The following is a 12,540-nucleotide window of genomic DNA, read 5'->3' on the forward strand; positions in this document are numbered from 1 at the left end:
CACAAATGCCAACATGTTTCTTGAGCAAGACATTTAAACCTCTAGACCCTCCAGATAAATGTGATTATGCGATTGCATAATTCACTGCATAATCAGCCAAATGGTACAGATTATTATTGAAAAAGGGAGCATATTCACCGCAATAATCGCATATTTCCGCGCAAAATATGCACGGGCTTGCATGATTTCACAATCCCCGCATTTTTCCGCATAAAGTTTATAAAGTCACCTCACCCGTTCGTTCACACACAGAAGCAAATCAAAGCATGCGTGTGTGTGTGTGTGTGCCAGCGCGTGCGCTGGCTGCACTGGCTCAGAGTGCAGCAGAAGACACACTCTCCTCCCTCGCTCATTAATGTAGCCTAAATTAACATGCTCCGTTAAAATTCAAGAAACTTTCGTGATGACAATTGAAAGTTTATCCTACTTTATGCGACGTCCATTGCACTCCTTGTAAACTGACTTTGAAACGTTTCTAGCTCCTCAGACAAAAGTAGTGGTATTCCATGGAAGCAGATAGGAACAACACTTGTAAGTGTAACATTTTAAATCCCCTTAGAGAGTAAAACCACAAAAAATATTTGAAATCCCTTTAGAGAGAGTAAAACCACAAGAGTTCTACTCTATCTGCTTAAGCAGGCATCACTTATACTTGGCATTTGTACAGCATGTTCATGATATGCAAATAATTATCTATTTCAATTAAAAAAGTGCTAAAAATATGTATATAACTGGACATGAAAGTCAAACAAATGATTCTCACTGAATACTGCTGTTCTCACTGCATCAATCAGGGCATTGGCTGCTATATGTTCCGCATCGACGACTTTGAGGTGGTGGACGCCACAATGCACGGCAACGCGGCACGCTTCATCAACCACTCGTGCGAGCCCAACTGCTACTCACGGGTCATCAGTGTGGACGGCCACAAGCACATCGTCATCCTTGCCCTGAGGAAGGTCTACAGGGGCGAGGAGCTCACCTATGACTACAAGTTCCCCATCGAGGATGCGAGCAACAAGCTGCACTGCAACTGCACCACGAAGCGGTGCCGCCGCTTCCTCAACTAGGACATAACGCACGACAGCCATCTTGTTTGAATTACTTGAATATGTGAGATTAACGGAGGCGGGAAGGTGCGACATGCTGGTAGGTAAGCCGCTGCACTTGAACCAGTCAGTGCGTTATCCTTGTACACTCCACATATAAACGGGAACTCACTCGGAGGCAAGGATGTTTAGGTATACCTTAGTTCCAGATGAAACGGTTCTCCGCGGAAATGTTTTCTACTGAACATTATTAAATATTTTAAAAGAAACATTCTCACTGAGTGCTATCCGATTTGTTTTGAGTAGAACATCGTCTCATAGCCATAAGAGTGGGGTCCCAAGGTGGGAAATCGTCACCAATTTTGATGACGGGTGACCAACTTTGATGCAGATTTACATTCACATTCTGTTCTTAAAATCTGTTTGATTTGTGAAAGTGTGAGAATGGCTGAAGAATTTGTTCATTTACCAGACCTCGTTGCCTGGAGAACAAGAGGCTATTTTTAAATTCTGGTGCAATCGCTGATACTCCCTGAAGAAAATGGTCTGTTAGACTGGCTGCACGATGGCATACTTTTTTCCCCCCGCCCTGTTCTTTCGTTGAATTCCATAGAGTAACTATCCTCAGTCACACAAACCAAATAGAAGCCATATGACGAGGCTTGGTATGAAAGATTATTAATGTGATTCAGTGGCTGAAACTACTGGGATGTTGGCCTGCGAGGAGCTGCATGCTATCCAGTGATCCTGCAGTATTTTGGGACATTTGTTTTGTCACAGGCCATCTCCTTTGACTCATTGCTTTTCAATCTTAATGAATGTCCTCGGCTGGAACTGGGGGGCCATCGTCACCTGCCTCTACCCTGACGATGGTTAGTACTCACTGCAAATGATGGCTGAAACGCCTAACTGCAGTTATTTCTCACTCTGCTCTGTTTTAAAGAGAGAAAATTCTTAGCACATGTGTCTGTATATAGGTTATAATAGAATGGGATGAGACTGATTCTTGCACCTTAATCTCTCGTGTTCATCTCTGCTGACATCAGCTGTACATAGTGAACAAACAAAGTGAGACTGCTTTTTTCTTCAGAACAAAGTGCAACACGCTGGACTCAAGCCCACCTCTTGTACAAGTTTTAGTGCAGCTATGTTTCTTCCGTTTCCCCACATTTTGGAAGTTAAGTCAAGTGAGCAGGGAGTTTCATTCTTGTCTGTCGTATTTTGTTTTGATTGTGGAGATGCCGTTCACACAAAAGTTCTATTTCATGTAGGGTTTTAAAAGTTTGCTTAATGGAAGTTGCCCCCATCCCTTCCGTCTTTCCCTGTCACTCAGTCGTAATGTCTTGATTTTAGTTGAAACAGCGGAGAGATGCTGTGAACAAAATGTTTTTATCCCACTAGTTATGCAATTGTTTTGTTAATGTTTTTCTTTAAAGGTCTATAAGGGAGGGATGTCTGCAGGCTGTAAAAAGATAATATAGTAATGTTACACGGCTTATTGCTCCCTTTTAAATCTTTTTCAGGATTTGTATTTTTGTACACTGAAATAATAAATGCTATTCAACATGCTTGTGGAAGTTATAACTTGCTTTGTTTGGTAGTGAAACTCGAAGTGATTTAATGCCTCCCAAATTAGTTTTCCTTGCTTTTCCTTTCTACTTCGTTATTGTTACTTCCACCTTTGACCACTATATCTGTTGTCTCATGGGTGTACTACCTCAGTGGCAAAACAACATACAGTATATTATATGAAACGAGACAACGTTTGAAGAGTTTTTTTTTGTGACACTAAATGTCCATTTAAGTTTGACATTAAGTCCTTTGCTCGATATTTCACATTAAGAACTTTATTATTTTCTAAGCACAGTTTCTCAGTCAACCTACATTCATCAATCGATTTTAATTTCACAACACCAACCATTTTGTGAGATGAGGTGCTAGCCTGTTAGGATAGCCGATGGCATCTGTCATATTTTCGCCAGCAATCGCTTTGGAAGAACAGGGATCACATTTTCTGTAAAATAATCACATCATGGATAGCTTAATTTTGGAACGAAACTCTTTAACATGGCTTCTGTTTTTGCAAACACAGCTGGCAGATGCATGTAACAAGTACACGACCCAGCCTCTGATATTTTCACTGGAGGGGTTTGGCGTGGTCGTCTGAATCTGGAATGCAGTGTATGTTATTGATATGGAATTGTTTTATTTAAATTGAGTTTGTAATTTCATGTGACATGCGTTGCATTGTTACTTTATCGGCTGATGATGAAACCTTTTGTCTGTATATAGTTGTATACAAAATTTCTAAACCTGTTGAAACTTTTTACTACACATTTTTATTTATGTTATGTTTTTGTTTTTTTGCCCAATAAAACTCTTTACATGTTAAAATTTGTAAATTGCATTCATAATTTAGGTTTGCTTTACGGCAACTCAGAGAAATGCCCTTCATTTACACTTCCAAGGACATTTACTACCTTGCTTGGGCATTCTTAGATGAAAAAGGAAGTAAAGGATCTAATAAAGACACATCTATTCATGCAAACTATTGTATGAGGTCACACAATGCCAATATTGCTGTAAAAAATATATACATACTGTATACACTAAATGCATGTCAAGAGTGTAGATAGCTTCATCCAACTAGTATGATTTTAACAATGAGCATGGGACAATGTGAGGCATGAGAACAAAATGTTTGATGTTTAACATCCAATATATAATTCAAGGACCACTTCACCCATTTTCATAAATTTGGTCCTCACTAATACTCGTTAAAAGTTAAGAAACCTGCCTACCTGTGACATCATCGGTAGGCAGGTTTGATCATTTCTAACTATTTTTATTAATGCAAGAACAATGGCTTATATTTTGGCATGCTAACTTTCCAAGATGAGTAAGGCTGTAGTTTCTATTCGCTTGGAATCCCCATCGATTGTCATTTGCCCAGCAATTAGATACAGAGTGAGTAGATGGAAATTGTGCCATCTTATAATGAGCATTAGTGAGGACCAATTATACGGAGATGAGGTTGAAAATGTAAAGACTGAAGATTCAATGCAAATACCACAGTAGACAGCTAGACATGTGAGGTGTTCTGTCATTTAAACCAGGGTATGCCTAAATTTGATTGGACTGATGAGGCCTGTTCACTCATTCAGCTGTATACTTTGATACTTGAACCAAGGTTCAGTGCTGCACACAAAACCTCAGGAAGCTGATGTTTTCAGAGGAAACCTTGTCAGTGCTGCTGTGCCCCACGTCTGGTCTCCCAAGGCGAGTTATGAACCGAGTCGAGGACTCGAGGCCATCATGTGCTCTCATTGGCTTCACAGCGTAGGTGTTAACTAATGCTCTACAGTCTGAAATGAGGAGCCAGCATTTGACATCCATGAATTTTTTTTTTTTTTCAAAGTACAAGTGGTTTATGCTAAACATGCTATATTGTTGCAAAATGTAAAACGGATTAATGCATTGCACACTAGATGGTTGTCTTAGGTCAGGTTAATTCCCTTATAAGCTAAGGGACAACGGTTACTCTCGCATTAAGTTGTGTTCATGGAAACCCAAGCCCAGACAAGTCAAAGAGTAGTATGCCATTTTAAAGTGAAGAAGTAAAAAGCGGAAAACCTTGTCTATGTCACACGTTACAAGTAAAGCAAAATTGAACCCTGACATGCACCTTCAAGGGATAATCTGGTAGAAAGCCTAGTCTAGGGACCACAATGGAAACAAGCCCTCAGGGCTTTTTGTGTGGTGTTGTTGGTGCTGTTCTGGAACAGGCTGTCTCTTGATGGACTCTTGATAAACCTTCGTTGACACCCTCACAACCTGGCCTCAAATCAAGACCTGTGTCCCAAATTCACAATACAAGCAAGCATATTCAAACGGTCTAAAACCAGTGGTGCGCAAACCTTTTCATGTCAAGGACCCCCGAATTAATATGTACGGTATTTGGCTGCGGATTATTCCTGTTATAATTAGGATTGCTCATTCAAAACAGAAACCCCAATAGACTAGGCTACTACATAACATTCACATGCATGGAGAGACATACTGAAAGCTGCATCTGAAAGTGGTGGCTTAAGGACCTGTGTTGTCTTGTTCTTGAAGTATCGGTATTGAACATGCAATTCCAAGATAATGGGTTATAATAGGAGATGATTTGCTGGGGAGTTTAAGAAGAAGAAGATAAACCTGCATGTAATAAACATGTAGGATAAGTTACATCCTCTGCCAACCAATTTGACAGTTGCATCGTTTGAAAAATAGGTGCTAGGATGATTTAAAGCCCCCCTACCATGATCCTTTCAAACTAATTATAATGTATCTCCTCTCATTCTGTATAAAATATATTACTATCACTCCTATGATACAGCATCAAATCACAGGTTGGATATACAAAAACGTTAAATTACTTCTGTATGAATGTAGCCCTATTAGAATGTGTTTTAGGAATGCACTCTACTTGCAATATTTTTGAGACAGGCTTTACATTTTTGTTTGGCATTTACAGTAGTTGATATTCTTAACCAGACTGACTTAACGATGAGTGAGCAGGTGGGATATTCAGTCCTGTTCAAGTAGCCTACTGCACTTCAAAGGAGCATGGCTATGCAGTATGCATGGACACTTGCGGATATCGAATGTGTGACCTTCTCATTGTTTCACTACCTCTCTAACCAAATGAAAAGAACTCTTGACCTTTCCCTTGCCCCCAGCCATATCCAGCCTGAGCTAGTCATAAGCCTGATCACAACGCGTCGCACCACGTTGCACCACGTTGTGAGCTTGTAGATCAGCTATTTTCGGCTATATAACTAATTATAAATCAGGTTTCCATAACATCACTGAACTAGGGGTGCAACAGTTAATCAAAGGTAATCAATTTAATTGATTGTAATAATTTAATAAAATTATCGATTAATAATAATAATATTTTGGCTAGGTCATTGGCGAAAAGTTGCAAAAAATGTAAAAAATAGTGAAAATCTACAAGCGCACAACGTGACGTATTTTCACTACATTGTGCGACAATGTATAAAATAATGCTTAAGTGGTTAAACAATTTGATATATATTAAAAATAATAAGAAAAAGAAAAAGTTATCAAGTTAATTGAGATCCACGTGATGAACTCGGACACACACTTGCACATTTACATTATTATATAAACTATATAAAATGATACTTTGTACTTCAACATCAGATAATAGTTTATTTGATCCTCTCTCTATTGTGCATCTTTCATTCACATCTCATAAAATCACATTTGTACTGTTTTATATACAGTCAATGGTTTGGACAATGACTCAAACAGCTGTAATCAAGACCTTAAATGGGGTATTGTAAAAATGAATAAAGTGACTGAAATGCAACCACCAAAGCATGCTTTTGTCTTCATTCCATTTTCATTACTAGAAATCAAAACAATGAGTCACAGTGAATGTGTTTACGGTGTTACCTTTTCTTGTACTAAAGCAATAAACATGATGCTTTAATTAAACTATGAGAAAGATACCCTCATATCTGCAGGAGGGATTCCAGATTTCCATGTTGTAGAATTATTGTGAAGCTCTTATACGCTTGAAATTCTAAATTAATTTAGAGTGCATCAACTCGGAAACAAACCCAAAGTACAGAATGTTGAATGTATTCTGTTTGAAAGAGATACATATTGAGTCTTATGGAGTTTTATGGAGTTATTTTTGTTTCATGCTTAAAGTATTTAGATACTATTTTGTCTTTGAGTAGGTGGAACTGTGGCACTTGTGATGCAAGACACATTTCTCAGCAATCAGACAAAGTATAATCAGACAAATATCATTATGGTGGGAGAGTTATAAAAGCCAGGCAGATTTGAGTGTATAAGTAATAAGGCATAGCAGGAACACAAGTCCAATGTTTTCTTTGCATGCTGTCCTCATGCATAAACTTCACTGCTTCTTACTTGCTGCAGCAACCTGCACACAAATACAATATATACACACGCAACAGACAACAGAGAGAGAAAGAAAGAGAAAAGGTGATTAGCAAATGTTGAAAGCATTGACCAATCAAAAGGGCTTGCTACATTTGGTAAAATCCTCAGTGTTAAGGACCGTTCACGCCAAGCATGATAACTATAGCGCTAACTACAAATATTTAATTTTCAAAATCATTCTAACTGAAGTAGATGGCAGTCCACACCACAACTATAACGACATGGATAGTTGTGAACAATATTGTTTGGATCACTTAAAACATTTCATGAACAATAGAAACACTGACAGCCAATGCCTAGGTGGTATTACCTCAGGTAGCCTATAACTATCTCGGCTCCTTATAATTAATAATCAAGAGTCTTGAAATTATATATTTAGAACCAGCACCACGGAGGCGGAGATCTCGCTCTCGCTCTCTCTGCCTCCATGTGTGTGCTCAGACACAGCTGCTGACTGTGCAGCGTGTGTTTGTGCCACTGTTTACAGAAGGTTATCGTTCATACTCTGACTCTGTCTCATAGTTAAATTAACACCGGATTTTACTGTGCACCATACATTAAACACTGTCTGGCACTGTAGTTTTTTTTGTTTTGTTAAGAATGTATTGGCTAGGTAAGGATCCGACCAACTTAGCTACATTTTCCATCTACTTATTTCAGTTTATCCTTTTTGTTAACCATCGTTGCCTGAGGTGTCCATTCAGGTGTGCAAATGGTTTACACCAAGGTGTAGGTAAACGGTGGGATGTATTTATGTGTTGTTATTTTCCTTCTAGCTGGACAAAACATACAGTATTAAAGAAAGGTTTTATGAACCCGTACTGCTAAGACTGAAAGCTATTCTCATCAATCTATAGATCTTTTGTAAATACACAGTATGTAATTGGATATATTCCCTTTGTTGGGACCAGTGGGAGCACTACACTATAACTCTAAGTTTGGTCTAGTTGGGGAAGGCAGGTTATGGGCTAGGGCAGAAATGACAAGCAATGGGGCAACATAAAGCCTCCAACTTGAAATCAACCTATGGACTAATGCTATGTTGTGTTTATAAATACTTTACTGCTCGCTGATAACCTGATAGTAAGGGTTAAATCTGTATCTTCAAACACATTTACAGTTATAGCAACCAGATAAACCACAGAAACATGTTACTGTCCTGTGATGTTGTTAACCAGCAACAACTCACCTGTCCAGCAATTCTATCCAGATCCCTTTGGCCTTGTGAGGTGAGTCTTCGTCCACTGGAAATACAAATGAACAATTTATTCAATGTGCATACAGTAACATTTCTAGTCTTACAGTGGCCTACTTGTCAAACAATAATGCATTGTTTACAAATGGGGTACAGACTGTAAGTAAAAAGTACTCATATTTTTTCAATTCGTACTAATATTACTGTCAGGTCCTGTAATCCTACTATCCTACTATCCTACTATAATTCTAGTAACCTCTGTGCGTTTGTAGTGGTGGAGGTGAAGCTACCCGGTTCTCCTCACTGGCTGGACCAATTGCTCTGATTTTGCACACAGCCATTGACCATTACCATCTGAACTTAACTGTGAAGCCCGTTTTTCGATTTCATCAAATCTCAGCTTCTTATTAGCGTTTTTGTGTCAAACACTGTCGCCATGGTTACGGGGCTGCCCAGCTATGGGACGAACTGCCTCCCGGGTTGCCAGATCATGTGCGCATATCCCCCCACGGATGCGCTGCGCCGACCGGGTATGGTCTAGTCATACTATAATTCTAGTAAGGTACGTAGTGGTGAGTAGGTAGGTGAAGCTACCCGGTTCTCCTCAGTGGCTGGAGCAATTGCTCTGATTTTGCACACAGCCATTGACCATTACCATCTGAACTTAACTGTGAAGCCCGTTTTTCAATTTCACCAAATCTCAGCTTCTTATTAGCGTTTTTGTGTCAAACACTGTCGCCATGGTTACGGGGCTGCCCAGCTATGGGACGAACTGTCTCCCGGGTTGCCAGATCATGTGCGCATATCCCCCCACGGATGCGTCGACCGGGTATGGTCTAGTAATAATAATACATCCAATTTATGTAGCGCTTTTCTCGGTACTCAAAGTCACTTTACAAAACAAAAACAACTTTATTAAGAAAATAACTAGTTATTTGGCTTAAAACTAAGCAAACAAAATCGTTCAAATTAAAAGGCAAAAAAGGGGATTAGAATTAGGTGTTTACCTTTTATTAGCTGGTTATTATTAAAACAGTTTTGCACTGATCAGTTCTTTTGATACATTACATGTGATATGAATTCCTTCATGCCATTTCCAAATAAATCAGACCACCCTAAATGTTCACTTCTCCCCCTTTGTGTGTTCGCTTTACTGTCTTCTAGTTTCTGCCCACATTGATTGTTTGGTTGATTGATTGACGTTTTTATTGAATATATAATATATGAACATATATTTGTACATATCTGTCAAAAGAATAAAACGCAATACAACACATTTCCATTCCGGAAACATCCAGTTCAAAACACTGGTGATGACCTACAGTACAAGGCAGCCAAGGGCATGGCAACCTGCCTACTAATTATGTCAGTGGTAGAAAGGTTTCTGAACTGTCACGGCTTTCTCTGAGAGACAGAGTGAGTAAACAGAAATGGTGCCATATTTTAATGAGCATTTAGTGAGGATCAATGATATGAAGATATGTTGAAAATGGGTGAAGGCAAGGCAAAACCTGAAATACCATTATAATATTTGAGATTTTGAGAATTGACAGTTTGATTAACTAATGTCTTAAGATTATTTCCATCCCTCTCACCCGTTTGGATCTTTTTCCACCATCTTGAGGGCCTCAAGAGCCTGGAGAACCTTCCGTGCCACATTCCTGGAGCCAATGCTAAAGTGGGCGGGCCGTACACCATTCCTCTGGCGCCCGCCATAGATCTTGATCATGGAGCCTGCCCCCACGCCTCCTCGCAAGTACAGATGACGGGCTGTGGATGCTAGTACATACAAAAATCATATAACATAAAGCGTAAATATACACCGGTGTTGCTTGCCGCAAATAACTTACTTTCAGTTCTTGTGTAAATCAGTTATTGTCTGCAAGCGACAGTGTCTGCTTTCGGAACAGCAGTCTATATAGTAGACATCTCACCTTAGTATTACAAAGATTCAAGCCAAAAACATGTAATTGTGTTAAGACTGTAACTGACGGGTAATTTGGTGATTGCTTTTATTCAGCCAACACAGAGTATAGGCTACATTTTTAATATGGACTCAATGAGATTTGAATCCTTCATCTACTGACAAAGTTCAGACCCATAATGTATGTGCCGTGTTGCCATGAATAAATCTGTGTAGGCAAATATTACAGGCAACAAGGGTGGGCTACATTTTAATAATGAACGGATAAGTGTTTCGCTTCAGATAGTCAAACACACAGTTGTTGATTCATTTGTTTGGTATAACGTATGGTCACTGTATGGACACTGTAGGCCCATTGGTTCTCAAAGTGCGGTCCGGGGACCCCCAGGGGTACTTAAGGGTGTTCCAGGGGGTACCCAGAAAAATGTGTAAATATAGCATCAGAATTTTATACTTTTATACTTTGGCTATTCAAAAATAGCAGATATACAAGCTCATAGCACGGCGTGCTTGTAGATCTGCTATTTTTGAAAAATCTTGAAAATTTGTGCAAATCTTTGAATATCTCTTTTAAAAGCGAACATTTGTAACTCAAATCTTTGCTTCTGGGGGTCCCTGGAACAACATATTTTTAGATGGGGGTCCGTGGCCCAATACATATCATTTTGGGGGTCCTTGACATGAAAAAGTTTGAGAACCACTGCAGTAGGCCACCCTTCTAGATGAGTATCACACATACCTACTCTGGTGTAGAACCAGTTATCATCACAGGGGGCCAACTCCTTATGTTTGGCAAGCTTCACAATGTCCATCCATTCCGGAACCTTTAGTTTGCCAGACCTGGCAAGACCAGATGAGATATCAGAAATCAAATCACATCCACAATCTGCACTATACAATCAACTCTGTGTTTAATATATCTAGTATGTTTAGTGGTAAATGAATAGGCCCTTCCTGTATGGGATGAATCAAGAATCTGTCTCAAAAGTTACCCAGTACAGTATATTATATGATGAACAACAGGGTTCATGGAAATACACTTCCCATAGTCAGTTAAATCAGGCAAGGAAAACTGTGTCCTATAATAATTTAATGAATAGGAATGACTTAGCCTAATCTTGCATTCTTCAACTATAAAAAAGAAGAAGCCTGCAGCTAAATATGGCACATTATTTACTTTATTACTGTAAAAATTACTAACTATAAGCATACGACTACAAAACTGTAAAATGACTTAATCTTGCATAAAGTGTAGGCCTGTGTGTAGGTAGGCTATTTGCGTAACAATCCCTGCAGGCTGCACGTGCACGTGCATTGACGTATACATATGTGTCCAGTCAGTCGACAGACACGCGCTAAATAAAGTGCAAGTCATTCACGTGACGGACGGCTCGAGACGGCTCTTACTTTTTGAGGAATGCCGACAGAGCTCTGACAAACTGCTGCTGGTTGACGTCTTTCACCGTCACACCTGGCATCTGCAACAACACACACACACCATGGAAACCCAGCCAGGTGAGATATGATTACAAACAAAACGAGCAATTAACCCATTAAGACCCGAGGCCGATTCTATAAATGTTTTCTAAATGCTTTTTTTTTTTTTACAAAATATAAAAAATATAAAATGTAAAAAATATCTCAAAATATGTTCCATAGATTCCCAGAGGCAAAGATTTTAGTTACAAATGTTCACATTAAAAAATATATATAGGCTATATTCAAAGAATTGCACAGATATTCACGATTTTTCTAAAATAGCAGATATACAAGCTTATAGCCCGGCACTCGGTGCCACACTATGAGCTTGTAGATCTGCTATTTTTTGAATAGGCCAAAGAAATCTTAAAATGCCACACAGCTGCGTTCCAACTCCACAAACTAGATTTGATGAGCGCAACTCCCCCACTGCGCAGTCTTAAAGGGATAGTTCACTTCACCCCCCAAAAAGAGAGACTTATTTTCTATTAGCTCTGGTCCTCCATAGCATCTTTGAGTCTCCCACCGAAGACTCCGCCGGTCATCAAATCATTGGCTTTAGGAATGTGACAAAAACAAAGAAATCTCCATGAATTGAAGGCTCCATTATGGGGCGAGTAATCAATAGGAGAAAAAAAGTCATTTGGGGGGTGAACTGTCTGTATCCCTTTAACAAATAGGATATTTTAGCTAGACTCACTGGATATCAAAGAAGAGTCAAGAGAAGACCATTCATAGCATTTATTTTTCAATAACAACAAAGACCTACTTTAAATACGTGTGTTGGAGTTTGTTTCTGTTCAGTTAATGGGGAAATGCTGCGGTACTGTCTGGTTGGTTGGTAGCCTGCTGGGCGATGCTCCGACTGAAAGGATGCTGCTGGTGCTGCTGCTGCTTGCAGTGGTGGA

At 39.4% G+C, this 12,540-nt stretch overlaps 2 protein-coding genes across 4 annotated transcripts in view; one reads left to right on the forward strand and one right to left on the reverse strand.

Moving 5' to 3' along the window:
• Window positions 1-2,617, forward strand: part of kmt2ba (lysine (K)-specific methyltransferase 2Ba) — a 42,067-nt gene extending 39,450 nt beyond the window's left edge. For all 3 annotated transcript variants that reach the window (XM_084080207.1, XM_084080208.1, XM_084080209.1), the window contains exon 36: window positions 795-2,617. In XM_084080207.1, the coding sequence (XP_083936333.1) occupies window positions 795-1,070 (276 nt within the window). In that variant the 3' untranslated portion in view covers window positions 1,071-2,617. The remainder of the gene's footprint in view (window positions 1-794) is intronic.
• A 4,370-nt stretch (window positions 2,618-6,987) lies between these two features.
• On the reverse strand, window positions 6,988-11,631 carry LOC311062204 (small ribosomal subunit protein eS19; the record flags this gene model as incomplete). The annotated part of the gene is made up of 5 exons (XM_084081072.1): window positions 6,988-7,014; window positions 8,224-8,278; window positions 9,825-10,008; window positions 10,893-10,993; window positions 11,561-11,631. 5 exons carry the CDS (start codon window positions 11,629-11,631, stop codon window positions 6,988-6,990), a joined length of 438 nt encoding a protein of 145 aa, XP_083937198.1.
• Window positions 11,632-12,540: the final 909 nt, after the last annotated feature.

Source organism: Gymnoscopelus microlampas (genome assembly GCF_963454915.1).
Source record: "Gymnoscopelus microlampas genome assembly, chromosome: 15".
NCBI lineage: Eukaryota > Metazoa > Chordata > Actinopteri > Myctophiformes > Myctophidae > Gymnoscopelus > Gymnoscopelus microlampas.